The sequence below is a fragment of the Puma concolor genome, chromosome A1 (assembly GCF_028749965.1).
Source record: "Puma concolor isolate L17-30 chromosome A1, mPumCon1.1.hap2, whole genome shotgun sequence".
Taxonomy (NCBI): Eukaryota; Metazoa; Chordata; class Mammalia; order Carnivora; family Felidae; genus Puma; species Puma concolor.
In genome coordinates, this window is record NC_141667.1 from 130,391,026 (window position 1) to 130,417,739 (window position 26,714).

The 26,714-nt window shown below is 44.0% G+C and overlaps 1 protein-coding gene across 5 annotated transcripts in view; it reads left to right on the top strand.

Moving 5' to 3' along the window:
* The window catches only part of FSTL4 (follistatin like 4), a 458,716-nt gene that overhangs the window by 63,004 nt on the left and 368,998 nt on the right, over positions 1-26,714 (top strand). For all 5 annotated transcript variants that reach the window (XM_086704139.1, XM_086704158.1, XM_025924720.2 and 2 more), the window contains one exon: positions 24,286-24,319. In XM_086704139.1, the coding sequence (XP_086560265.1) occupies positions 24,286-24,319 (34 nt within the window). The remainder of the gene's footprint in view (positions 1-24,285; positions 24,320-26,714) is intronic.

Sequence of the window (26,714 nt, forward strand, 5' to 3'; positions counted from 1 at the left end):
CCAGAAAGAGGTCCTTGTGCCCATGCATAGGCGGGGGGAGTCAACTTGCAGGTGTATGTGTCACACACAAGCACTCCTCTATGTTGGAGTGATAGGTGCGGCTGGATTTTAAAGGAAGAGTGGGGGGGGGGGTGCACCTGGGTGGCTCAGTCGGTTGAGCCTCCGACTTTGGCTCAGGTCATGATCTCATGGTCCTTGAGTTCGAGCCCCGCGTCGGGCTCTGTGCTGACAGCTCAGAGCCTGGAGCCTGTTTCAGATTCTGTGTCTCCCTCTCTTTCTGGCCCTCCCTCATTCATGCTGTCTCTCCCTGTCTCAAAAATAAATGTTAAAAAAAATTAAAAAATTAAAGGAAGAGTGGGGTACAGGGTTTCTTGATCATGGACTTTAAAGTTTCTTCACTATCTCTTTAATCAGCTCGTGAAAAATGGCGCAACACTGCTAGTTGGTTGATGATCTCTTCTGGTAAAAGGCAGTTTTATTTTTTTTCCTACCAGAGATGAAATGGAGAATGGAAGATATGTGGCCTGTGGGGTTCAGATATTCCCTCAATCAAAGGGGGCCTCTGAGCTCAACTGTGCCTGGGGCAAGGATGAGGAGAAGCTGGTGCTGGTGGGGGACTGGTGTTGACCAACAGGGAATCACCGTAGAGATCACTGGCTTCCCCCATCTGTAAGAAATGCCAAGAAGGTATTTGTGCAAGTGCTTGCTGGTTCATCTGGAAACCAAGTCCTTTGTTTTCCCCTCTCCAACATAGCATTGAGTCCAAGTTGAAATCTCTCTGGATGTCTTAGCTGGAAAGAAAAGCTGCCAGTGTTACTTTTGTTAAAATACTATAAAGTTTGAGTTTTCAGTTATACTCAGAAAGTGTGTGTGTGTGTGTGTGTGTGTGTGTGTGTGTGTGTGTGTGTGTGTGTATTTTTAAGAGTTATGAAGGAGAGGCACCTGGGTGGCTCAGTCGGTTAGGTGTCCCATTTCGGCTCAGGTCATGATCTTGTGGTTCATGATTTTGGGCTCTGTGCTGACAGCTCAGAGCCAGCAACCTGCTTTGGATTCTGTGTCTCCCTCTCTCCCTCCCCTGCTCATGCTCTGTCTCTCTTTCTCTCAAAAATAAAATTAAAAATTTTTTTAAATATATAAAAAAAAATAATAATAACAACAAGTGTTGAGAAAGGAAGTGATCCCCCTATTTCTCACAGAAATCCTGGCCAGAGAACACCCCTGATCACCAGTGAGCCTCTCGTGGACTACTCAGTGGCTTAAGAAACCACCTCTGCTGGCCACCTACTCATCCGCGAGGGTATTGGCAGCCTGGCCCAGCAACAGAGGTGAGAGGTGCCAACCTGACAACCCCTATTTCCGCCTCGGCCAGCGGCCTGGGCTTCTGAAGCATGGCCTCCTTTTCTGACAACACGTGTCTTCCTGCTCAGGTTGAGTCCTTCTCTGTGCTCTTGGTAGCTTGGCTGGCAGTGGGGCCGGCTCCTGCTGCGGGCAGCTCCCTGGGCCCTGGAGAGAAACGGCTGTTGCCCCCCACCCCTTCCCAAACCCTGACCGACCTACTTTGCTGACCCAACTCCGTATGTTTTCCCTTCCCCCTTTCTCCTCCAGGATGGTTATTTTAAAACCCCACAGTTGGTTTTTCCTGCTGAGGCCGGATCACTTGCGTGATGTGTACCTCTAGTGTCTCCAGTGCTAACTTTGCCTCCGGGGCTCCTCAAGTCAGAGGGCTCAGTGGCTCAAATATAGTTAAGAAAGTCACTTAGTCTTTCTGACCTCGAGGTTAGCAGTGAGTAAAATGCATATGATAACAGGGCTGATATGGGAGTTGTGTGGTAGGACGGTGTGTGTAATACCTATTGCAGAATGCGGCAGTCAGAGCTGCGGTTTTGTGTCCCACTAAGTCCATCAGGAGGACTGTGCACCTCTCCCTCACCACGGCCTGGCATGCCTGTCTCAGCTGTAGTACTTGCTGCTCAGTGTTGAGACCCCCGGGGGTCCTCTTTCTGGTGGAAGGTAAGTACCCTTGGGTCTGGAGCCCCAGAGGTGTCAGCGGCCAGCACAGCCTGGTACACAGTAACATGTTCAGATTTTTTTTTCTTTTTAATTTAGAGAGTGTGCACAAATGGGGTGGAGCAGAGGGAGGGAGGTGGTGGAGAGAGAGAGAGAGAGAGAGAGAGAGAGAGATTGAGAATCTTCAGCAGGCTCCATGCTCCGCACAGAGCCTGACAAGGGGCTTGATCCCATGACCCTGGGGTCATGACCTGAACAGAGATCAAGAATTGGATGCTCAACTGACTGAGCCACCCAGGCACCAGGCATATTCAGACATTTTTAAGGGAGTGAGTGAGTCTGCGATCTTTTATTCATTTTGGTGGCATGTCAGAATTTGGACAAGGTGACTCGAGTTTCTAGGACTCCTTACAGAAGAAGCCCCAGGAGAGACTGGACTCTGTTTGGTTTTGTTTTAGCGTAGAATCCTGTCACAATTTCCAACATCCTTAGAGTCCTGTGGGCTGTGAGTGTGGGAGGGGGTGAACCCCCTACTCACTTGCTGTCCCCTTCCTGCAACGTTTTCTGGGACCTGCCTGGCCCTGGCTGTCCCTTCTGTCAGGAAGCCAGCATCAGTGTGGCAGGCACATCACAACCTCGTCCCCAAGTGGGAGCCCAGAGAATGAAATGTAACCTCAAGCAAACACAGGATGTTCTCTTTGTGCTCAGAATTTTCAGGGTCAGCAGAAATAGCCTGTGCCTCGGGGGAGGGGAGCTGCTAAATGTCCCTACAAAGAGAGGAAGGGATTGAGGGCAGTGGGAACAAAGTTGTCTTTGGAGGTGTCATTTCATAGGTGCAAGACTCTCGATGGCTTTTCTTGATGCTTGTCTTAGGACTATTGGAGTAAAAACTTTTTAAAGGTATTCTATCATTCACATTTTGCTCTCTAAAGAAAGAAAATCACTCTTTCTCCATTCATTTCTTTTTCGAGTCTTGCATTTAAAACATGCTCAGGGGCGCCTGGGTGGCGCAGTCGGTTAAGCGTCCGACTTCAGCCAGGTCACGATCTTGCGGTCCGTGAGTTCGAGCCCCGCGTCGGGCTCTGGGCTGATGGCTCAGAGCCTGGAGCCTGTTTCCAATTCTGTGTCTCCCTCTCTCTCTGCCCCTCCCCCGTTCATGCTCTGTCTCTCTCTGTCCCAAAAATAAATAAACGTTTAAAAAAAAATAAATAAAAAAAAAATAAAACATGCTCAGTTTCTTCCTCTATGGTAAAGACTTCAGGTTCTGCTGATGGCACACTTTGTGCGTCCATTCCGGTGAAACAGGCTTTGATGTGGGCACACTGGGAGATGTCAAATGGGAGAGGCCTGCCAGGTAGATGTTCTAATTGGAGTGCTTCTAGAATCTGCCCCACTGTTCCTCCTCCTCCACTGTCTTCTGTTTGGTTTTTACATACGCTGTTGTTTTCCCTTGAGCGTTTGGCTGTGAAGAATGGGATTCTCTGCCTCATGCTTGGGTGTTCATCCCCTGGCAGTAGGGCTTAGGAGTATATCCTTGCGTCCCAAAGCACAGCTTCCTGCTTGACCTTCTCAAGATGCTATGTAGCTCCTACCTAGTATGGGTCCCTGGGCCCTGGGCTGTCTGGGTCACCTGGGGCATCTGGTGATCTTAAATCTTAGTAATCAGTATCCACTGAGCACCCAGCTGTGTGCTTGGCTCTGTCTGAGAGCCAGGTGGTTGAAGAGACATGACATCTATGAGTCTGTTCTTGGGGCTTGAGGACCCGTGGGCCCAGGATGGGCTTGGGGACTGGGAGGGGGATGGAGCAGTCTGCTGTTGCTGAATGGAATCTGCATTAGCAGATGGAATTAAACACCTCTGTCAGTTGTTGATCTTTTATTACCTGTGTGTAGTGATTAAGTTAATTTCTCAACTGTAGCCTAAAGGAAATTAGGTACGTTTGTTGAGTAATAAAGGAGAAAGTAGCTGCTGCCTTCTCTGGTCCCACTGCTACATCCCTGGTCTCAGAGCAGGATGCTTGTTCTGTTAGTCCACACATTCCTCACCTCGGGGTGTGACCGATGGCAGATGTAGTGTCACAGGTTGATCCTGACCCATGATTTGGTGCTCTGGAGCCCTCAGAGGGTGGGTTGGAGGCTGGAAGAGGCTGGAGTGCCAGAGTGTCCCCCACATAGACTGGACATTATGTTGACTGCAGTAGCCGCGTGGTGTCCAGGGCTCAGAATTTCAACCCGAGCACCCCCAGCCCTGCAAGCTTCCAAAACTTGTTTCCTAAAACAGAGCCTCTATACCCTCTCGTAAGGTGGTCTTACCTGACATGGCCATGTACTTTCTGGCTCCGTGCCTCCTAGATCCCACCTGGACGACGAGCATGGATGCGTGGTGGGGATGGCTGCTCACTGTTGCTGTGTGTCCTCTACCTTGGGGCACCACAGCATGTGGCATTTCCACCCCAGAGCCAGAACTGTTAGTCCAGAAGACTTAGCTGTTGCACTAGGGCCCCACCTTGAGCCACATGTCCATTCTCGTCCAACTGGTTGTACCAATTGGCTTGGTAACTTTTAGTAATGAAGACCCTTCTGGGGCCATGCTCACTAGAACCAGATTATCGGCGATTCATGATGCATTCTAGATGAAGATGTATAACAAAATGTAAACCTAATCTCATTCAAAGTGACTGCTCTTGTGCTACCAGAAAAGATGGTCCTGAGCTGCGTTCTATAGGAAATTCCTGTACGTGGGATGGTGTCTCACAGTGGGATTATGAGAAGGGAGAAAGAATAAGCACAAAGAGCACTTGTAAGAAATCACCTGTATACTTGGAGTATGCTGAGCAATTAACAGAGTACAAGTCACGTTCCGTGAGCAGTAGGGGCCAAACCGTGGGTGATAGGAGGGTTTTGAGCGCAGAGGTGCTGGGAGGAGGGGAGGTTGGGAAGAAACTCATGGAGGTGGGAGGGCCTTGAAGGGGATGGTGGTGATATGTGTGGGTGGAGGACTCAAGTATGTTAGGAGGAGGAGCCCTCGACTAGAGATGGGGGTAGAATAAGACCCTATCTGGTGGGAAGGGACAGAGAAGAAATGCAGGGGTGGACATCCAGGCCCGCTATTGGAGTGATAGATCAAGGACTCTGAGAGACTGGAGCAGAATCTCCTTCCAGAGCTCACATCTAGAGAAAGGTCATTCCGAGGCCCCAGAGATGTTCTGGGCCCCACTGCAGGCCGCCTGTCACCTTGCTTCTTCCAGCCGCACCATCTCCCGCTTCTGCTTCCTTTTCCCCTCTCTGATGTCTGTGGGGGCTGGCCTTCTCATGGAGCTGCAAACCCCTTTCTGCGCCTTCACCCTTTGCCGCCAGCCCCATGGCCCTGCTGCCTTGTGAGCCTACGGCTCCAGGGCCCTGGGCCACGCAGCCCAGGTCTAGTCGCTGAGAACCTGGTGCCTCCCCTCAGAGAAGCCAGGGGACAAGTCCCCACATGTGAGTGGACATTTGGGAGCTCTGAGCAGGGGTGTGGGGGCAGGCCTGGGAGGCTCTAGTGAAGGAGTAGGAAAGTGGGTTAAAGTGGGGGACAAGGTGACGAGGCTGAGGAGCCCACCTGCACCCTCTCGGTGCTCTGAGGAACATAGATGCAGATTGTTAGAAGTATAGGCAATTTATGGAGTTGAGCTTTGTGGTCTCGAGAGCCGTGCCCATGTGGTCTTAATTCTTTGCTCTTGTGCTTTGCCCGCCTCACTGTCACTGATGTCTGACTCATTGGTGCCCTCCCCCCAGCCTCACCACACCAACCTGGCCTGTGTGTGCGAAACAGTTCAGAAGCCCAGCCTACCCATCCCTAGATTAGCCCCACAGACAGGTTGTAGAAAGAATGGCTGACCTCCACGTGCTGCCTCACCTTTCGCCAGTCACCACCCCAACCCTCTTCTCCCTCCTGGGGCCTATGCTCCTGACACCCGGGGCCTGGGTTCACGGCCTGACCACCGAGCAGGCTCTGCGTCTTGGACATGGCCCCGTGACTCCACAGTCACGTCGTCTATGGCTGCAGGGAGCTCCTTAGTACACTTCCTCTGAGGCTTAGCTGGAATTGTTTTGAGAAGAAAGAAGAGCTCCATGGGGGGAAGAGTCCTAGCTTTTCCAGATGTCTCTTCTAAGAAAGTCTGCCGCCCTGTAGAATCCAGTGAGCAACATCACATTTGAGCTGTTGTGGGATAATTAGGCCAGTCATCATGGAAGGCAAGATACAGTCAATGATCTCCCAGTTGTGGGGCTGAGCTTTGCTCCCAGCCAGGTGCAAAGTCTTGTTGAATTAGCAACGTTTTTATAAAAATGATGTCTGTTTCTGTGTAACCAGAAATTATGGAGTATTAGGGAACTGGAGACACCTCACGGAAGGGGATGACAGGGAAGGTGGCCTCCGGGGGTCTGAATGACTCTTGTTATCCTTTCCTTACAAGAATGAGGAAGTTCTCGATAGGAATTCTGGCTCCTGATACAGAATCCCTTGAATTCCGTAGTTATTCATGACAAAGTTAATAAGCAACTACCATTTTGTCAAAGCTTTAAGTGCATTAGTTCACTGACTTCTTAAAAAGATTTTGTGGAGTTGTGTTAACTTGCTTATTAAAAAAATTTTTTTAATCTCTATTTTTGAGGGAGAGAGAAAGAGAGAAACAGAGCATGAGCAGGGGAGTGATAGAGAGGGAGACACAGAATCTGAAGCAGGATCCAGGCCCTGAGCTGTCAGCACAGAGCCTGACATGGGGCTTGAACCCAGTAGCTGTCAGATCGTGACCTGAGCTGAAGTTGGATGCTTAACCGACTGAGCTACCCAGGTGCCCCATTAACTTGCTTATTTTAAACATCTGGAGACTGAGGCTTCCAATGTAGGTGAGCTGTTTGCAGTCTCTCAAATATGACATGGTGGAGCTGGGGTTTGCACCTAGCATTCTAATGGTCACACTTATGCTCCTAACCACCACAGCATGGTGTTTGAGGCTTTTCTTAGCCTGAAAAATACTACATGTATTTTTGAGGGTAAGAAAAAGACATTTGATGACACTGAGCTTGAAAGGCCAAAACAGAACCTATCAATCAGGTAAGGCGTCCCTGCCTCCCAGAGGACAATGGAGCTTGAGGCAGCCTCCTGGGACTGGGAAGTGGGCAGTTTCTTGAAGTTCCCTGTGGAGAGTGGCAGAGCAGGTCCTGCCCTTACTCAGCCCCTGGCTCCCCAACATATGCACCTTTTGCTTAGTTCTCCTACTATGGGAAAGGGTTTCTAGGGCAGCCATGGATCCCAGCAGAATGACATGACCATTTCCTTCCAGTTCTACAAGGGGGTCTGGTGGGACTTTGCAACCATTGTCCGGTGTGTCCCTGAGCATCTGCCCTCTTGCAGGGCAGGGCCTGGCTAGGCTCACTGCTGTGCTCATGCATATGGCACCGTGGGTGTCTAGGCTCTGGATGGAGACCTAAGCATGATGATGGGTGGTGGTGTCTGTTTCTGCTTCTAAGAGTTGGCCTTGGGAAGTTCCTAAGGGATGATGAAAGCTTTCTCCCTTTCTGAAGCTGGGCTCTGGGGCCTGAGGAAGGAGGCAAAGTTCCCCACTCGGGTGACCAAATAGATTACTGTCAGATAAAAGTTTTGGAGGGTCACAACACCCAGTGAGCAAGGGGGTCAGCACTGGGTTATAGCCAGAGGCAAGCTCTGTGCCTGCTCTGGAGGGGTCATCATGGAAGAAGGCGTTTGCCCCCACCAGAGGTGGGAGTGGGAGGGCAGCCCCAGGGACATGGGGCATGAAGCCTGGTCAAGCTGTGGTAGTGGGAGGTGCTTCTTTAGAACTATGCCTACCTCATCTGGGTGGGTGTGTATACCCCAGGAGGTTGCAGCCCCCACCCCGTGGCAGGCAAGTGGTCACAGCTGCCTGTGAACAGGGAGAGAAGGTCAGCTCTGTAGGCCAGGCAGGACGCATGAAGGATACAGGAAAAGGAGTCCTGGCATTGAATTGTCCTGGAGCCACTAGGCAGCCCGGAGGGTGAGAGAAACTCAGGTGTGATAGCCTAGGGTTGGTGTAAGAAGAGGTGTGAAGGGGCCCGTACGGCCACGTGCTGATGGGTCATGGTTGACACTGTACCAACCACTGGAGCCTACGTACCACCCTGCCCTTCCGTGTCATTGCCCACCTGCCTTGGTGAACTCCTGCCCCCTCCTCCACTCCGGAGGCCCTGAGACATTGCAGAGCATCCTGGGCGCTGTACTCTGTGCTGGGGCACGGTGACGCCTGATGTACCCAGGATGCTGTCTGCGGGTGGGCACTGGTGAGCTACAGCAGCTGCCTGACATGGGGTGCTATTGGCTTCCCTCCTTTCTCACTTCTCACGACCATCTCCTAGCCACCACCCAGAGTCTGCTCTGACGGCCAAGGAAACTGAAACTCCCAGAGGCCAGCACCTTGTAGCCACTTACCCCATGTGCCGGGAGCCTTGTGGCTGCACAAAATCAGCTCGTGTGCTCCAGGCCAGTTACCCCACTCTCCCTGTCTTTGGAGAGACTTTGAGTTCTGGGTGCTGGGCCTGCCCTCCCCAGTGACCCCCAGTGGCTGTTGAGATCTGCTGAGCCCTGGATGGTGAGGTGGCATTGCTCCCTGTGGAAAGAGCACGGCCTGCCCACACCATCTCTCTGGCTTTGCTTAAATCTTGCTGGAAAGAGAAATCTGTGCCATGGTGTGTAGGTCCTGTGCCAGTGACACCATCTTCTCTTGGTACAGCCCTGCCAGCCCCCGCAGAAGCCCTGGTGGTCCCTCAGAGGCTGTCCAGCACCACCATAAACCATAGTGACGTAGGGAGTGTGAGCCTAATTTGGGGGAGAGTTTGTAAGATATTTAGTTTGCCCAATGGTTCTCAAACACGTCTTCACATTGGCATCACCTGTATATATTTAAAAATATACTGATACCGGCCTGGGTCCCAACCTCAGAGATTGTCATTTAATTGGTGTGGGACACAGCTTGGGCTCTAGATTGTGTAAAGATCGCCATTTGGAAACCCCTGGGCTTGCCCGTGGAAGAAATGCAGGCAAAACAACTACTTCTTTCCTCCCTGTCCTTCTAAGCATCTGTCCTTCAGGGAGAGAGAGGACTCAGGCTCTTGGGGACACATCTTGTATGTGCCATTGCCCTAAGCCAGGGCCCCTTCTGGGAGGTGTGGGTGACTCAGGCTGACCTGGCTTCTGAACTGGCAGATGTAGGGCAGGCATTTCTCCAGCCGAGGAGTGGTGTTCATTGTTGTTGGAACAGCCCTGTTCTGTTCTCACAACCATCTCACAGGCACTGCCTCGAGTCTTGAGGCTGAGCTCCTGGAGCTGCCCACCTAAGAAGCAGGGGAAGGACAAGGTGAAAACACTGTTGGTTTTACCTGGAACTCTCAGACGGGCTAGTTACTAGGTGAATAGCAATCCAGCTATGCTGACCACGGGTGCCTTTCTTCCTTTTTGACTCTGTTATAAGTGAAAATTGAAAAAGAGCCTTATTGTGCCTTAAAGGCTTTTTAATTATATATAACTCATTTAATTTAAACTACTCTAAGTTCCATTTTTAATATAAGTTTTATAGTGGTACAATGAAAGTGCCTTCTAATCAAAGTGTGTTTGGAGATTTATCTCCCTGTACAAAAGCGGATACCCCCGGGAGGCCCAGCCAATTATTTATACAGACAGCAATCAAAAATCAGCAAGTACTGAGTGGAGGGCACGGTGGTGGAGGCTCGCAGGAGTGAGAAGGCATCAGTGAGTTTCCTTGCTGGGGGCGGGGCGGGGGGCACTGAAGGTTGAAGGAGGCAAGTCAGCACACGCAAGCTGCCATTGTGATGGTCCCTGCCGTTTCTGGGACAAATGCTTCCCCTCTCGTTTCTCAATGCTCGTGCCTCAGCCATGGAGGGGGAAGAGCATGCAGAGTGGGGCTGGCTTCTTGGACATAAGGGATGACTGAACAGGGAAAGGTCAGGCTTAGGGACTGGTCTCAACTGTAGTCACAGCCCCCTGGAGGGGCCCTCCCTGACCACCCAGTTAAAGTAGCAAGCCTTGGGGCACCTGGGTGGCTCAGTCGAGCGTCCAACTTTGGCTCAGGTCATGATCTCACGGTTCCTGGGATCAAGTCCCGTGTAGGCTTCTCTGCTGTCAGCACAGAGCCAGCTTCGGGTCCTCCCTCTCTCTCTGTTGCCCCCGCTCTTGTACGCGCTCTTTCTGTCTCTCAAAAATAGAATACACATTAAAAAAATCTTTAAAATAGCAGGTCCTTTCCCCTTCATGATTCTGCCCCCGTCCCCTGTTTTATTTGTGACCCTGCTGCTTCTTACCCTGACACGTTCTGTAAATTTCATTTGCTGTTGTCTGTCTCTTCACGTCACATCATAAGCTTCATGGACACAGAGACTGTGGCTGTCTTGGCACTGCTGTCTTCCCAGGGCAGCAAATATTTATTGAATGAATACATGAAGGAATGAAGGGGTGAATAAATGTCAGGAGACCAGTCAGGAGCACTGCCAAGAGCCTTGGGTGCGGAGCTGCATGTCTTGTGGGGAATCACTGTGGTGGGCAGAGCAGGTGGTCCTCTCTAGGAGTCTGGGAGTGAGGAAAGAGAGGTGAAGAGAAAGTTCAGGAGATGGCCAGGAGGCTGGAGGGGCCACAGGCCAGGCTGGAGGGTGGGAGGGGAGGTGCCTGTTTCTGGGCAGGAGGAGAGAATCGGGTGAGGATGCAGAAATGGAAGAGGCTTGCTTGTCTCTCTTTGGGGGCATAAAGTTTGCCTGTCCTTAGACATCTGCCGCTTGTGGGGTGTTCATCTGTATTCCCATCAGGTGTCCTTCAGGCTTGTCACCAGGCCCCCTTTTCCCACTTGACCCCCACCCCACCCTGTGTCACCTACCTCCGGCCCTACCGTGTGTGGATCTGGAACTTTTAGCATCGTTATGTCAGATCATATCTGTGACACCCCTCCCCCCACGCTCCATGTCAAAAAAAGAATGAACTAGAAATTCGGACCTGAGGACTGTGCTTGGGCGAGGGGGCAGCCTTTTTTCCTGCTTTATCTTTTTATTTCATAGACCTAGGTTATTTACTTTTTTAATAGTTTTCAGAGTGCAGGTCTGCCCCTTCCTTGGTTAAGTTTATTCCTAGGTATCCTGTTTGGTTTGATTGTACTCAGGATTGTTTTCTTTATTTCTCTTTCTTCTGCTTCATTCCTGGTGTAGAGAAACACAACCAACTTCTGTACATGGATTTTGTATACTGTGACTTTCCTGAATTCGTGTATCAGTTCCAGCAGTTTTTGGGTGGAGTCTTCAGGATTTCCTACATAGTGTTATCCTATTGTGTGCAAAGAGTGAAATTTTTACTTCTCCTTTTCCAATTTGGATGCCTTTTATTTCTTCTTCTTTTCTGATTTCTGTGGCTGAGATTCCAGGACTCTGTTGAACAACAGTGGTGAGAGTGGACATCCCTGTCTCGTTTTTGCTCTTCGGGGGAAACTTCTCAGTTTTTCCCCATTGAATATGATGTTAGTTGTGGGCTGTTCATGTAAGGCCTTTATTTGGTTGAGGTATGTTTCCTCTAAACCTGCTTTGTTGAGGGTTTTTTTTTTATCATGAATGGATGTTTTATTTTGTCAAATGCTTTTTCTGTATCTGTTGAAGTGATCCTTTGGTTCTTACCTTTCTCTTATTGATGTGATATATCACATTCATTGATTTGTGATTAATGAACCATCCTTGCAACCCAGAAGTAAATCCCACTTGATTTTGATGAACAATTTTTAAATATGTTGTTGGATTCTGTTTGCTAATGTTTTGTTGAGGATTTACACATCTGTGTTCATCAGGGATATTGGCCTGTAGTTCTCTCTCTCTCTCCCTCTTTCTCTCGCTCTCTTTTGTTTGTGATGTCTTGATTTGTTTTTGGTATCAAGGTATTGCTGGCCTCATAAGATTAATTTGGAAATTTTCCTTCCTGTCCTATTTTTTTGGAATAGTTTGAGAAGAATAGGTATTAACTCTTCTTTAAATGTTTTGTAGAATTCACCTGTGAAGCCATCTGGTCCTGAACTTCTGTTTGTTGGGAGTTTTCAATTACTGATTCAATTTCATTGCTAGTAATTGCTCTGTTCAAATTGCCTATTTCTTCCTGATTCACCTTTGAAAGGTTATATGTTTCTTGGAATTTATCACTTTCTTCTAGGTTGTACAATTTGTTGACATATTTTTTCATAATATTTCCTTATAATCCTTTCTATTTCTGTCATGTCGGTTGTTATTTCTCCTCTTTGATTTCTGATTTTGTTTATTTGAGTTCTTTCTCTCTTTTGTGGAGTCTGGCTAAGGGTTTATGAATTTTGTTGATATTTTCAAAGAACTAACTCCTGGTTTCATTGATCTGTTCTATTGTTTTTTAAATTAGTGTCTCATTTATTTCTGCTCTAATCTTTATTTTTTCCTTCCTTCTGCTGGTGTAGGCTTTTGTTTGTTTTTCTTTTTCTAGCTCCTTGAGGTGTAAGTTGGCTTAGGTATTGGTTATTCTAAACCTCATCTTGGTCTTAGAGTTGGAACAGAGAAAAAAATGTGGCAGATTTGAAGATCATCTTAAACAGGTTGATGCTGAGTTACATCATCTATTAGATGGTACCTGGAGGGTATAATGAATAATTAAAATGTGAACTTCTGCCCCCTTTCCTCCTAGAGGCCATCTGTCTTCTCCTGAACACCCACAAAGTGCTCTTGATTTTCTAATGGTACATGGTCTGCTGGAACAGAGCCAGCATGGGAGAGATGCTTATTTGGTAGGACAACTAATGTACATGAAGCCTCCCAGAATGAGGAAGAGAAGGAAGAAGTTTCTGCGGAAACTTACGTAAAAAAGAGAACGTATAGGAAGTCAGGCTTCCATGACAACCAGTGTGCTCCATGACTCTCACGGAGAACCTCATTTGTACCCCCTATTCTCGCCAGGAGATCTTGAAATAATCTGATTTGATTCTTGCAATAAGTTTGTTTAGGGTCTGCAATAGGTCAGGCTCTGTGCTGGGGTAAGAGATGAATGAGTGTGCACTGCGGGGGAGACAGATGCCACTCTAGTAATGGCAATCCAGTGTGCCTGTCGCTTGCTGTGGTCACCTAGCTCTGCACATAATGGGAAGCTGACTGGTGTCCCTGGAGATTGAGGACATTTGTTAAAACCGTGCCCTAGAGTGCCAAATTAGAGCCCCATGCTGCTAACAGTTAGGATGGCCCTGCACACCGTGATGGCTTGTTCTGAGGCAGAGATGTGCATTACCTTCTAAATCAAAAAGTTAATTAGTTTTTAATTTGTTGTGTTGTCAGAGAAAGCTGGAAAGTGTCCCTCTTTCCTCCTTTGTCTCTTAATCTGACTGTGTGCAGGCGGTGGTGTTAAACTGATCAATGAGTCATTGACATTTAATTCGTCAGATGTGATTTTGTGTTTACTTGTACTGTCACTTGGGTAGGTTTGCCACAGAAGATGGCCTTAAATTCAGAGCCACCTTCTTGTTTTTAATGTCGTGAATAACCTTTAACACATAGCTTTAAATAATACCTAAAGTCTAAAATCCCTAAATCCTCATAAAATATTCTATTCATTTTTTACTTATAAAATCAAGAAAATTATCATCCAGATTATCTCAATTTCTGAAGGCCTGGGAAATACCCCCATACTTTATTTCCTATCTGGTATCTTATAATCACTATTAATACCTTTTCTCTTCAGAATATCATAGCTTTCTCTGATAACTGGTCACTCTGTGCTCCCCATCAGAAAGCACTGGGAAGAGTTGTCTGGGAGACACAGCCCATGTTTCTGAGCCGTCACCTAATTCATCCTGACTGGCTTGTCTGGTCTCCCATTTTACAGATGGGTAAACTAAAGTGGGAGTATCTGGATGGTTTCCTCAAGGCTGTAGCTGGTGGAGCAGTCACTCATGAAATCAGATTGTTCAGACCTTCTGGAGGCTGTGAGGGTCTTGTTTCGCATTGTCCCTTATGGACATGATAAAACTAATGTCCCTCACAAGTATGCTACAGGGACAGTATTTGCAGGTTCATAATGATGATTTTTTTTAAATAAATGCCTTATACCTTAATGGTACAGAGATTTCTTTGGTATTTTTTCAAAATCGTTCATACATGGTCTCTTCCTTCTACCTTTTAAACTCTCTGTTCCTGTGTAAGCAGCACTTCCCTTACACAGATCGATTTATTGTTAGCTAGGACATAGAAGGGACACAGAGTTGGCTAAGTGTACCTTTGTGGTTCAGCCCCAAAGTGTTGGAGAAGGTCACTTCCTTTGCCTGTGTGTGGCCCATGCCCAGCCCCACCCTTCTCTTTCTTGGTCTCTTGAGAAGCACAAGTGTGCTTCCCCTGATGAGGCAGCATGTGGGCTCTGCTGGCTGAAGGTGGAAGGACCCGGCCCTGTGTCCACCTTCCAAGGCACCTTGAGGTGCAGTGCTGTGACTCTGCCTCCTTTCACACACCTCAGAGGCATTAAGGCAGTGTACCAGAGAGGACACACATCCTTTTACCCTATATGGCTCCTCTGTTCTATGTGAGCTTCAAGGATGACCGCTGACCCTTGGACTAGGTGGTATTTCTCAAGAGCCCACATCTCCTTTTTTTGGAGATGCCCTTGAGCACTTGCCACAGGCTCCACATGACCGCAGGAGGCAGAGCGGATGTTCAGATTCTACCCTCCCCGCGCCCCCCCCCCCCCCCCAAATCCTGTTGTTTGCTGGATAATTCAGCTTGGCTTTTAAGCTAGCACTTGAGTTTAGGGTTAATCCCCTAATCCTCTTGTCATCTGGCTTTGAAGACCCAGACAGGATGTGCTGGGAAATCTAACAATGAGGCGGTTTTCCTCTTGTCTTGAACTGAACCATATAAATGAGATAAAGTGTACAGAATGGCTGGTTTGTGCTCAGTATATGGGAGTCAGTAAAGGAATACATGCTACAGAAGGCATCCCTTTATTTAGCTGTATTTTGTCAGTCCGAGTGAAGACTTTAATTGCAGAGTGGTGTCTTGCTAGCAAAAATGAGAGTGGTTAAAGTTTTTAAAATTCAAATGAATAAATGAAAAACTCTAAGAAAGGTTGTTAAAGAAGCATTAGTTTTAAGAGCATCTCAGCTCTGAAAAACTTAGAATTTAGTTGTCAGAATTTCAATAATGATTAGTTCTGTTAGCAAAGCTTTGATCTCAACAGGACCAAATGGTCTATAAATAGAGCTTGTGGACTTTGTTGTATAGCTTCTTCAGGCATTGGGGGCCGGGGATCTCTGAAGCAGGGGCTTCTTCTGCTCTTCTGGTGCTGGGCTGAGACACTGTGTGTCCTGGGCTCACTGTCAGGACACTGGTGTGGGCAGAGGGCTGGCAGCTGGTGACCTCAGTAGCCTGTGCCATATCTGCACCAGATTCACATCTACTTTGTGAGTGGAGACCTGGCCATGTTCAGCTCCCCTCAGCTTGGTGCTTTCCTATCATTCTCTTCTTGGTATTGGGTGCTTTTGATCCCTGTCTTCCTAACCCACAGAGCCAGCATTTTCCCAGAAGCCACCACATCCCATTAATATTCTGAGTGACAGACTGAGACTTTCCCTCTAACCGAGGATGGCTGGACGTGTGGATGAGGAGCTGTGCCTTCGGTCTGTGGCCATGCTCCACCTCCCTTTACCCGAGCCTGACACACGACTGAAAGCCTGAGCATCGCCTAAGGTGGACGTGACAAGGATCCAAGGATGGAATCTGAGGATCCTCATTTATACTCTTCGGTAGCTGAGACTCTGTAATAGATTTTTGGATTATGAAAAATATTACTCAGCACTCACATTATATTGATTCAAAAATAAAGATTATGCAGTTCAACTGCACAGTAAAATACAGCTTTATGGAATGGTAATTTTTTACTTAAGTTCTCCTACATTATAGTGGAAGATAATGGATTCAGGAAGGGTACAATGAGGAATAAAGCTGTTGTATTGTATTGGTTAAATGACATTTAAAATGATTTGGCTGTCAAATTCATGGAAAGGTTATGAACAGTGAATGAAAAATCTAAAATTAATTCCCTACTTCAAGAAAGTGTGATTTATACCATAATAAAATTAGATTTTTAGTTAAAGAAATTTAGTCATTAAGTAATGCCCATGCGCTAACTCTCATTTATAACCATCTGGTTTGAAGCTTCTGTAGCAAATAATTTCTTCCTTAGGCAATGCATCCAGGGCCGTGGTGTCATTTATGCCAATGAATTTTATTCTATACCGTTCTGCTACAGCTTTCGGGGGGTTGCTTTTTCAAGTACTAGAAAGGCACGTTCTTATTTAGCTTCAATAATTGATGGAGCTGTTGAAGTCATTTGCCTCCCCAAATGAGCCCATCACCTCTCTGCCTTAGTTGTCTTCATTAATGGTGATAACAATGATGATGGCCACCATTTGAGGACACCTATATGCCACCCACCATGCTAAGCATGGTGTCGGCTTATTATGACTTCTCTTAATCACCACAGCTATTCTGACAGGAAGTTACCATGCCTGTCTTGTTTTACAGATGAACATGCTGAGGTTTAGGACGATGAAGGAGTTCACCAAAGATGGCAGGCACACGGCTGGCAGGAATAAGTCAGGATCCAGCCCAGATCCTCCAACTCAGAGTCTCAACATTTAATCCCTGTCATATGTCTCCTGAGCACTGGCTGAGATTTGCTTTGAGATGGCAGAGTGTGGGGGTGGGATTTCTGAGACAGAAGTGTAGCCCTGACTGGGCCACTTACTTACTACTCATGTGATGGTGAGCACACCACACCTTTTCCCTCAATAGAACCTTCCTCATATGTAAATTATTTATTCCCTCTATTCAACAGACTCCTGATTTGTGCTGTTGGGTACTTTGTTCTATTTCATCTTTTATTATTATTATTATTATTATTATTATTATTATTATTTTTAATGTTTATTTTTGAGAGAGAGTGTGTGTGCATGCAGGGGAGGAGCAGAGAGAGTGAGAGGGAAATAAGGCAGAGAGAGAGGAAGACAAGGTCCTGGGCTATCAGCACAGAGCCCGACATGGGGATCGAACTCATGAACTGTGAGATCATGACCTGAGCCAAAATCAAGAGTCGGACGTTTAACCTACAGAGCCACCCAGGTGCCCCTCATTTTTTAATTTTAATGGAAGCATATCCTATATAGAGCAAATTGTATATATCCTAAACGTAAGAGCTCAATGAATTTTTACAAAGTGGACACACCCATGTGACTGCCATCAAGATCACAATTTAGAACATTCTCAGCACCCCAGAAACCACCTATGTGTCCCCTCAGTTATAATCTTCTCAAAGGTGACCACTCATCTGTCACCAGGAATTGCTTTTCTTTGCTTCTGAACATTAGAGAAATAAAATCCTACAAATTGTGCTCTTCTGTGTCTGCTTTCTTTTGCTTGACATCAAAGTTGAAATCCTGTCTGTGAGGTTGATTTCAGTTATTGAGTATTGTATCTGTTCTCTGGCATAGCCATGAAGTTTTCCATTGTATGGATATGCCAACATTTATCTACGCCTTTTTCTTTTGGTGGGCATCTGGATGGTTCTTGGCTATTATGTGTTGCACTGTAATGGGCAGTTACATGCACTGTTTGATGCTCTTGCAGACCAGCTTATGTTGGGAACTTACCCAGGGGAGGAACCGTTGAGTTGGGAAAACAGAACTCACACTGTTTTTCTTTTAATAGCATTTAATATAGGGAGTTGGTTGAACAGGTATTAAAGGATTAAAAAGGCCAAAAAAAGGAACCCCTGAGATAACTAACAGCACTGGCGGCAGGGAGCAGCTTTGGTCTGCAGGGAGGAGCCCTGTCGAACTGACACTCAGACCAGTGAGGAGACTCCTGCCAGTACTGATTACTCAGGAGTAGAATTAGAGTTGCTCTGTATCCTTGTGAGCATTTGATGTTACTGTTTTTTTGTTTTTTTGTTTTTTTTTTCTGTTTGTGTATAGCAGTGTCCTGCTGTGGTTTTAACTTGGGAATTTCCTTTCCAAGGCATTTGCTCATTTTTTAGTTATGTGATTTGTATTTGTTTATTTGCAAAACTATTTTCTATATTCTGCACGAGTACTTTGTGTACAGGTATGTGTATTGCAAATATATTACCCTTAATGGCTTGACTTTTCACTGTCTTAATCCTGTCTTATAATGAACACAAATCTTCATTTAATAAAGTCCAGTGTATCATTCTTTTCCTTTATGGTGCTACCTTTCACATCCCATTTAAGAAATTTTCACTTGCTTAAAGGTGGTGAAGATCCTCTATTAAGGTATCTTGTGGGAACATAATTGTTTTTTCTTTCACGTTGAGATCTACAGTTCACCTTGAAATACTTTTTATGTTTGTTATAAGAGGTTCTTTTTTTTTTTCCACATGGATATCCAGTTGATCTCCCACCATCTGTTGAAAAAAGCCATCCTATGAGCACTGGGTGTTGTATGGAAACCAATTTGACAATAAATTTCATATATTTAAAAAAATAAAATAAAATATTTAAAACAAGAAAAAAAAAGAAAAAAGCCATCCTTTTCCCATCGTATTGCATTGACACTTTTGTCATCAACCCAGAAGCTGCATATGTGTGGTTTTCTGCTCAATTTCAAATTCTGTTTCCTTCCTCCCTCCCTCCCTCCCCTCTCCTTCTTAGGGAGGGATCCATCAAGTTTATTAATCTTTTCACAGAACCAACTTTTGGCTTTAAATTTTTATGGTATATATTTCCCCTCATTTTATTGATTTCTGCTCCTATCATATTTGTTTCTTACTACTTTTTGTGGACTTAAATTGTCCTTTTCCCAGCTTTCAGAGATAGATGCTTAGGTCATCGATTTCTATCCTTTACTGTTTTCTAACATATGCGTTTAAGGTTATATTTCCCTCAAAGCTCTGCTTTATTCACATCCCACACTTTCTTAAATGCCACAATTCAATTGTCATTCAGTTCAAAATGCCTTACTTCTTTTGTGATTTTCTTTTTGAAATTATGAGACATACTTAAAAATCCATGGGTCAATATTTTGAGATTTTTCTCCATACCCAACTGTTATTGACCTGTAATTTAATTTCACTATAGTCACAAAACTGTATTTGTTTTCTATATGATTTTAGTAATTTGAAACTTGCTGAAACTTCTGGATGGCTCAGCATATGGTCAGTTTTTGTAAATGTTGAATGGACAATTGAGGTGAATAAGTAGTATGCAGTTGTTGGTTACAGTGTTTCATGTACATCTTTGTTATCAACCCCAAAATTGGATGTGTGTGGTTTCCTGCTCAATTTCAAATTCTTTCCTTCCATGCTTCCTTCTTCCCTCCCTCTTTCCCCCTCCCTCCCTCCCTTCCTTCCTTCCTTCCTTCCTTCCTTCCTTCCTTCCTTCCTTCCTTCCTTCCTTTCTTTCTTTTCTTTCTTTTGCAATAGACGTAGGTCAAATTTGTTAATTACATGCTTGTTGAACCTTTTCCCATGTCCTTAATGTCTCTTAAACTCTTTCTAAAATTTTTCCTTCTTTATTTTCTCCCTTAAGATCTTCAATCTGATTATTTTCTTTTCTTTTTTTTTTTTTTAATTTTTTTTTCAACGTTTATTTATTTTGGGGACAGAGAGAGACAGAGCGTGAACGGGTGAGGGGCAGAGAGAGAGGGAGACACAGAATCGGAAACAGGCTCCAGGCTCTGAGCTGTCAGCCCAGAGCCCGACGCGGGGCTCGAATTCACGGACCGCGAGATCGTGACCTGGCTGAAGTCGGACGCTTAACCGACTGCACCACCCAGGCGCCCAATCTGATTATTTTCTGCTGCTCTAGCTTCTAGCTTACTCTTAGTTGTGTTTAATCTTGTGTTAAATCCATCTGTTGAATTCTTTGGTGTTTAACTTTTAGTTCTAGAATTTTCACTTGATTCCTTTTTTTAATGGATTGCGATTTTATGATGAAATTCATCATCTTTTCTTCTATTTTCCTGAGAAGATTAGTTATAATCATTCTAGAGCTTGTGTGTCATGATTCTGGAATCTGGATAAAGTATGAGTCTATCTTTGCTGTATATTTTTATTGGATTTTAGTCATTTGATCTCATTTCCTGCCACACCGTAATTTTGGATTGAGTGTTGGAAATTATGTATGAAAAATTGTAAAGCCTGTGGATAATTTTGTCTTCCAGAGAGGATTTACTTTTCTTTTTATTTCTTCTTTTTTAAAGTTTATTTACTTACTTTGTGAGGGGAGAAAGGGCAGCGATAGAAGGAGAGAGAGAGAATCCCAAGCAGGCTCCACGCTGTCAGCACAGAGCCCAATGCAGGTCCTTATTCATGAACTGCAAGATTATGACCTGAGCTGAAATCAAGAGTAGGATGCTTAACCAACTGAGCCACCCCAGTGCCCCTTACTTGTGTTTTTTAGACCTAGAATACTGGCAGATCATCTTGATCTACTAGGAATAGAAATTCTTTGATAGTTTATGATCTCAACTAAAAGTCAGCTGTATTTATCAGGGTCACTTTTTCTTGGAAAAAGTCTTAGTTTTTTTAGCTTGTTTGAGACTAATTTTTGCTTGTTTGTCATCCTCTTGCCTTTATATGTGTAGTTCAGACATAATCTTATAACTCAACAGGAAGCTGGGTGCAGATTATTGGGCTCACTTCCTTCTGGTTCTTTCCAGGATTTCAGACCCTCAAGTTCTAGCTACTTTGATAGTCACAACTCTGGTATCTCTCAACTCAGACTTCTTTAAGCCCTAACCATCACTTTTTTCCCCCCAGCCTTTATGCAAAACAGTACCCTAAGAGGAAAATGTAGCACCTCAAAGGACTTTTATTCTCTCTGAATATTGACTATTTAAGTTCTGGCTGCCTTTGTTTTTCTCCCATGCCTTACAAACTTTTTTTTTTAAATCCAACTTTGCAAGCTCTTCTTTCATAGCCTGAATTGAAAATATCTGTCATCTGATTTCACACTACCTCTATAAATTAAGTGGAGATGTGCATAAGCTGTGTTAAGTGCATAAGGTTTGAAATTTAAATCCCAGCAGGCCACTGACCAAAATGTGAGACGTTGGACAAGTTTAACCTTTCTGACCCTTTATTTCCTCCCCTTTTAATTAATACCTGAGAAATGAAGTTGAAGAAACTTTTAAAGATCTGATAATCCCATTTACTTAAACTATTTCAGAGCAGAGTTTAAGGAAAAGTTCTGAATTCATTATATGAAGCTGGTATCATTTTAATTTCTAAATCTGAGAAAAATGGCACCTAAAAATAATATACCAATTTCATTTATGAATATTAATGCAAATACATTTACCATAATAACAGAATCCAGTAATATATTTTAAAAAGTGCATCATGTTTTAGAAATGCTTATTCCAGAAACACAGAGACAGGTGAATACCATGAAGTCTATTAGGTAAGTCATCATATTAATAGTACAAGGGAGAAAAAGAATGCCATGATAACCTCCATAAATCCAGAAAAAAATATTTGCTAAAATTCAACACACATTTTTAATTTTTTGTTCAACAAATAGTGAGCATCTGCTCCATTATAGCCCTGAGGATACAAGAATGAAAAAGATACTGGCGCCATCCCAACTGTCATTCCAGGGGAGGGAAACAGTCAATAAATAAACAAGTAAAAGGACAAGCCAGAACATACATTTATTTCAAAGACTCAATAAAATGTGCATGTATTTCATTAATAGGATAAACATGCCTTGGGCCAAAAGCCACCATTTTGTTTCCCTTAATAGGGAAACCGTAAAGATTTTCTTCTTAAAGTCAGAAACCAAACCAGTAGGCCCATGATGTTCACAGCATGTAACATTAGATTGAGGAATTAGCTAAAGCAATAAGACAAGAAAGACACAAGAGACCTAAGAATCGCAAAGAAAGAGATAAAATCTTAGGTATTTGAAGATTATATAAATATATAAATGGAAACCCCAAAAGAAGCCATAGAATAACTATTTCAAGCAATAAGAAATTTAGTCAAGTGGCTGGTTAAAAATCCATGTATAAAAATTAATTACAATCTTACAAACAAAAAGCAGTTAGAAAATATCAAAGAGAAATTGATTGATATGCAAAAAAGGAATATTTAGAATACATACAGGAAAATTATAACATACTCTTGAAAGAAATGGTAGTAGACTTGAACAAATTATTAAAGAAAACATGTTGTTACATAAGAAGGTACAACATTGGGGCATCTGGGTGGCTCAGTCAGTTACATCACCGAATCTTGATTTCAGCTCAGGTCATGACCTCACATTTCCTGAGTTTAAGCCCCATGTCAAGCTCCTCAGCTGGCATTGCAGAGCCTGCTTGGGATTCTCTCTCTCTCTATCCCTTTCTCTCTGCTTGTTCCCTGCTTGCACTTTCTCTCTCAAAATAAATAAACTTAAAAAAAAAAAAAAAAGGTAATAGTAAAACTACTTCTTTTTATTAAAAAAAAAGAAGATACAGCATTATGCAGATGTCAGCTTTCCTTAATTTATCACTTTTGTGCAATTGCAATAAAACATCCATAAATTCTTCTTGAGGTGTACACATTGTTTATGCATTTCTCCTCTTCCAAAAATACTAGTTATTTCCAGGGATGTGGTGCCAGCCCCTGGAGCAGAGAGCTGAGGAGCAGTATCAGACGGGCTGGGTTAGCTCTGTGTATGACGTGCCTTGCAGCTTACATATCTGTCATAACACTTACCATTCTCTGTGTTCCCTCTTCTGAACCCTGAGCTGGTGAGTGCCCCTCCAGGAACTAGCATCCCGGAAGCTCATTTGTTTAACTGTGCTGTGCTGATGGGCTGCTGGCCTATAGCATATATTTCCCATTGGTCTCCACTTAGGTTTTTGGCTCATTACAGAGGTGGCAGTCTAAAAATGTAATTTGGGGATGGGGAACAAACTTTGCCTCCTCAGTTTCATCTCTCTTACTGCCTCTGCCTTCTGACCCCAAAGATTGCTAGACAAGAATGCTTAGTTGTGAAAAACATGTCGTTTGCTTAAAAAGTGCTGGTACTGAATGGTGTTCTTGGTTATGATGGTGAGAAGTTGGAGTAAGTTTGATACTTTATTTTCTCTTCTTTGGTTGCTAGCATGGCTTTTCAACTTACTCTCAACATTAAACTTTTTATCCTAAACCTGTTATTTGTGCTGAATTGTGGGTACTTTTTGTTAGTTGTGAAACCACAGTATATGTTCCCAGCCTTTCTCCCCATTACTTCTCACTGGGCCTCTTCCTGAGCATACCCTGCCTTTTCTTAAGCCTTTCTCACTTCCCAGTGTACCCTCCTCCCTTACTCTTGTCTGAAAGCCTGCCCATTCTGCAGTGCTATTTTCAAAGGCTCTTTTAAAAAGGCTTTTCTTTATGTTTCCACCTGAATATGAATACACTGGTATTTTTTTCAAGGTAAAACCACCCCTTTACTTCTCCGTAATTTGTATTTGTTCTGTAGCCTTCTGTTCAACTGTGAATGTTTTCAATGCAGAATTCTGTCTGCTTCACTTATGTAACTTCTCAAGCACTTTGCTTATTCACCTACACATAGCAGGAAGATGGGATTGAATTAAAAAATAAAACAAAACAAATCAAGGGCTTAATTTAGTTCAGTGGCACAGACTGGCTGTCCAAATTGTCTTTAGGATTTCATCCTTTGGAAACTACTGAGTTGAGCATAGTCCATTGCTACATCATGCCATTGACCCACACAGGAGCACTGGGGGGTCTTCATTATGGCACCACAAATCACAACCTACTGCAGGTGGATAATTCTGGCCCTGGTCTACTTATGTTTTCCCCAAGCCCTACAGAACCTACAGTCTAGGTGGAAGATGTGGTATCAGTCTGTGACAAGGTTTTCCTTAACACTTGGTACCAGCCCGGCTTCCACATAAGGAAGACCATGAGAACTGGCTCTGTTCCTTAAAAACTGATTGATTAACAATATATTTGTTGGCTAAGCCCCCAAAGCAACAAGTTGTTTACATTTACAGGTGTGTGTGTGTGTGTGTGTGTGTGTGTGTGTGTGTGTGTGTATTGAGAGTTTAGTAGACCCAGCATTGCTCAATGTCATGTTCTTATGAGATTGTTCACCTTTTTGTGAATAAGTGAATGAGTAACAAAGGTGAGATCTTTGCAAGTATCTGTACCTCTGAATTATTCTTCAGAAATACAAAATCTTTCTTTTCTTGCAGGAGTCCAGAAGCTTTGAAGTCACAAGAAGAGAAGGTAGGGAAAATGCATGCATACCCATTTCCTTCTCAGTGCTGACATTTTGGAAGTAGTCTGTTGGAGCTAAGATGAACTTCCGCCTATGGGAAGCTTGTTTTTTGAAATTTCATGTGGCCTTTTCTGGGTGCTGACTGGTACTTGTCTCTGAGGACTGTAAGAACTGAAAGCCATGTTTGCTTGTGAAAATGAAGTCCTCTACCTTCAAGCATCATAGGTGAGGTCTAGGGAACTGGCTTATTCATGATCATGTTTGCAGTCTTGAGAGAAGCCTCATATTTGAGTGAAGTTCGAAGTAATTATTTGATTTCATGAAGTGAAAACAACATCAACAATAAAAAAATCGTTTATGATTTGAAATATTTCAATATCTGGGAGAAGATGGCGTTGTGAAAAATATTTCTGATTAGATTTTTACAGCTTTAGCTAAGCTGAAATAGAAATAGCCAATTATTTTCCCTTTTGATACAATTCCATGATGTTCATTTTCCCTACCAGTTTCTCTAGCACATTTGTTTTCTGGTCTCTGAGGTAAGTGTATATGGGTGGTGATTTCTGAAATGTCTTAGTGGAAATTGAAGTTTCCCTTACTCATTTGCAGCACTACCTTCTGTTTATAAGAAGATGTCTTTCATATGACTTGTGGAATCTTTGCCAATCATCTCTTTATTGCAGGGATAGAAAGATGAAGTCAGAAATCAAAGTGACTTCTTGATCTAGGGTCTGACCATGGGTTTTCGTTTTAACCACAAACTTCTCTATAGCCCTGTCTCTAAAAAGAGTGGCAATCAAAAAAAATGTGAGCAAGTTTCTTATTGACTTCTAAATTAAATATATCCTTGGCTCATGATTAGTTCTTATTTTAAACACCAGTATGAAAGACATAGAATGTCATGTTATCAAATTATGTTTCTAGAGCTTGGAAACCTAAGCCTTCCCTACTATCTGTATTGGTAAACGAATCCAACCTGTTGATTCCTGTTATTCATGGTGCTGGAACCCTGGATTCAAAGGATCTGGGTAATGGGGCCATAGGATGAACTTTATGGCTTCCATTCCCATTTGGCATCATCTCTTGTTTTGGGCTCAAAACCCTCTGAACTGCATCTGTAGGGTAAACTGCATTGTGTGGATATCAAAACTAAATGAAATTGGATGGATATGGGTGGGGCTGTGAGGACATGTTTCTTATTGATGGCCATGTAAATTGGAAAGGAAATAGCCTTAAGCAGAGAAGTCGGCATGAAATTTGGTTTTGAATACTATTTAATTCATGTCAATAGCCCTGAGTATGAATTTTTGGAATTAATTTGCATTATGGAATCGCATATAAACCTGACTGTTCTGGAATTTCACTGTCCTTGTGTTCGCAGTGTGAAATGTCTTTAATGGTAAGGCTGGGATATGAGGAAATCATGTGTATTTTTGCTTAGAGGCATTAAAAGGCTTGATGAGACCTCAGGCTCCAAATCCACTGAACACTGACATTGTTAGAGTATGAGCAAAGGTGTGGTTGGGCTGTGCTCTATTCATTCATAACTTCTCTTTGAAAGCAGCAGCTCTTACAACTGGCTGACTGGGAACATATACTTTGGGTTTGTACTGGCAAATTTGTCCTGACATCACGTAAACTTATTTTCTCCTGTTGTGAACTGATGTGTTTCTTGCTTGTTTTTGTCAAAGTTGAGTGTTTGAGAGTCCCTGAAATAGCATACTGCCTGAATGCCAACGCATATAACCTGACAGGAAGGAAGGATGTAAGAGTGGGACCTTACAGATTGATTCCAAGTATTTTAAGTCCTGAGAATTCACTTGCTTGAATGGTGGGGCTGTTAATCTTCAGAAGAGTGGTACAAGTATAAAAATAATAAAAGTACTACGAATATTTCAATAAATTATTATTTCTACAGACAAAACGAAGACATTATTGGAGTGCCTGGGTGGCTCAGTTGTTTAAGTGCCCGACTTTTGATTTAGGCTCAGGTCATGACATCACAGTTCATGAGATCAAACCCCACATTGGGCTCTTCACTGACAGTGTGGAGCCTGCTTGGGATTCTCTCTCTACCTTTCTCCCTGTCCCTTCCCCTCACTCTCTCTCTCAAAATAAATAAATAAATAAAACATTAAAAAAAAAAAAGACATTATTGTTTCGTAACAACCACTTAGGGTTATTTCACAGCTAAAATTGAAAGAGCAACAATTAAGTAACACTGAATTTTTCTACCTAGTTTACCAGGCCCAGGAGATTTTGGAGAGCTCTGGAGGAGATAGCTTCTGGGTCACACAATCCAAGATATTATCCCATTTTAAAATTTTTTTTTTAATTTTTTAATTTTACTTTAGAGCAAAAGAGAGCATGTGCAAGCAGAGGAGAGGGGCAGAGAGGCAGAGA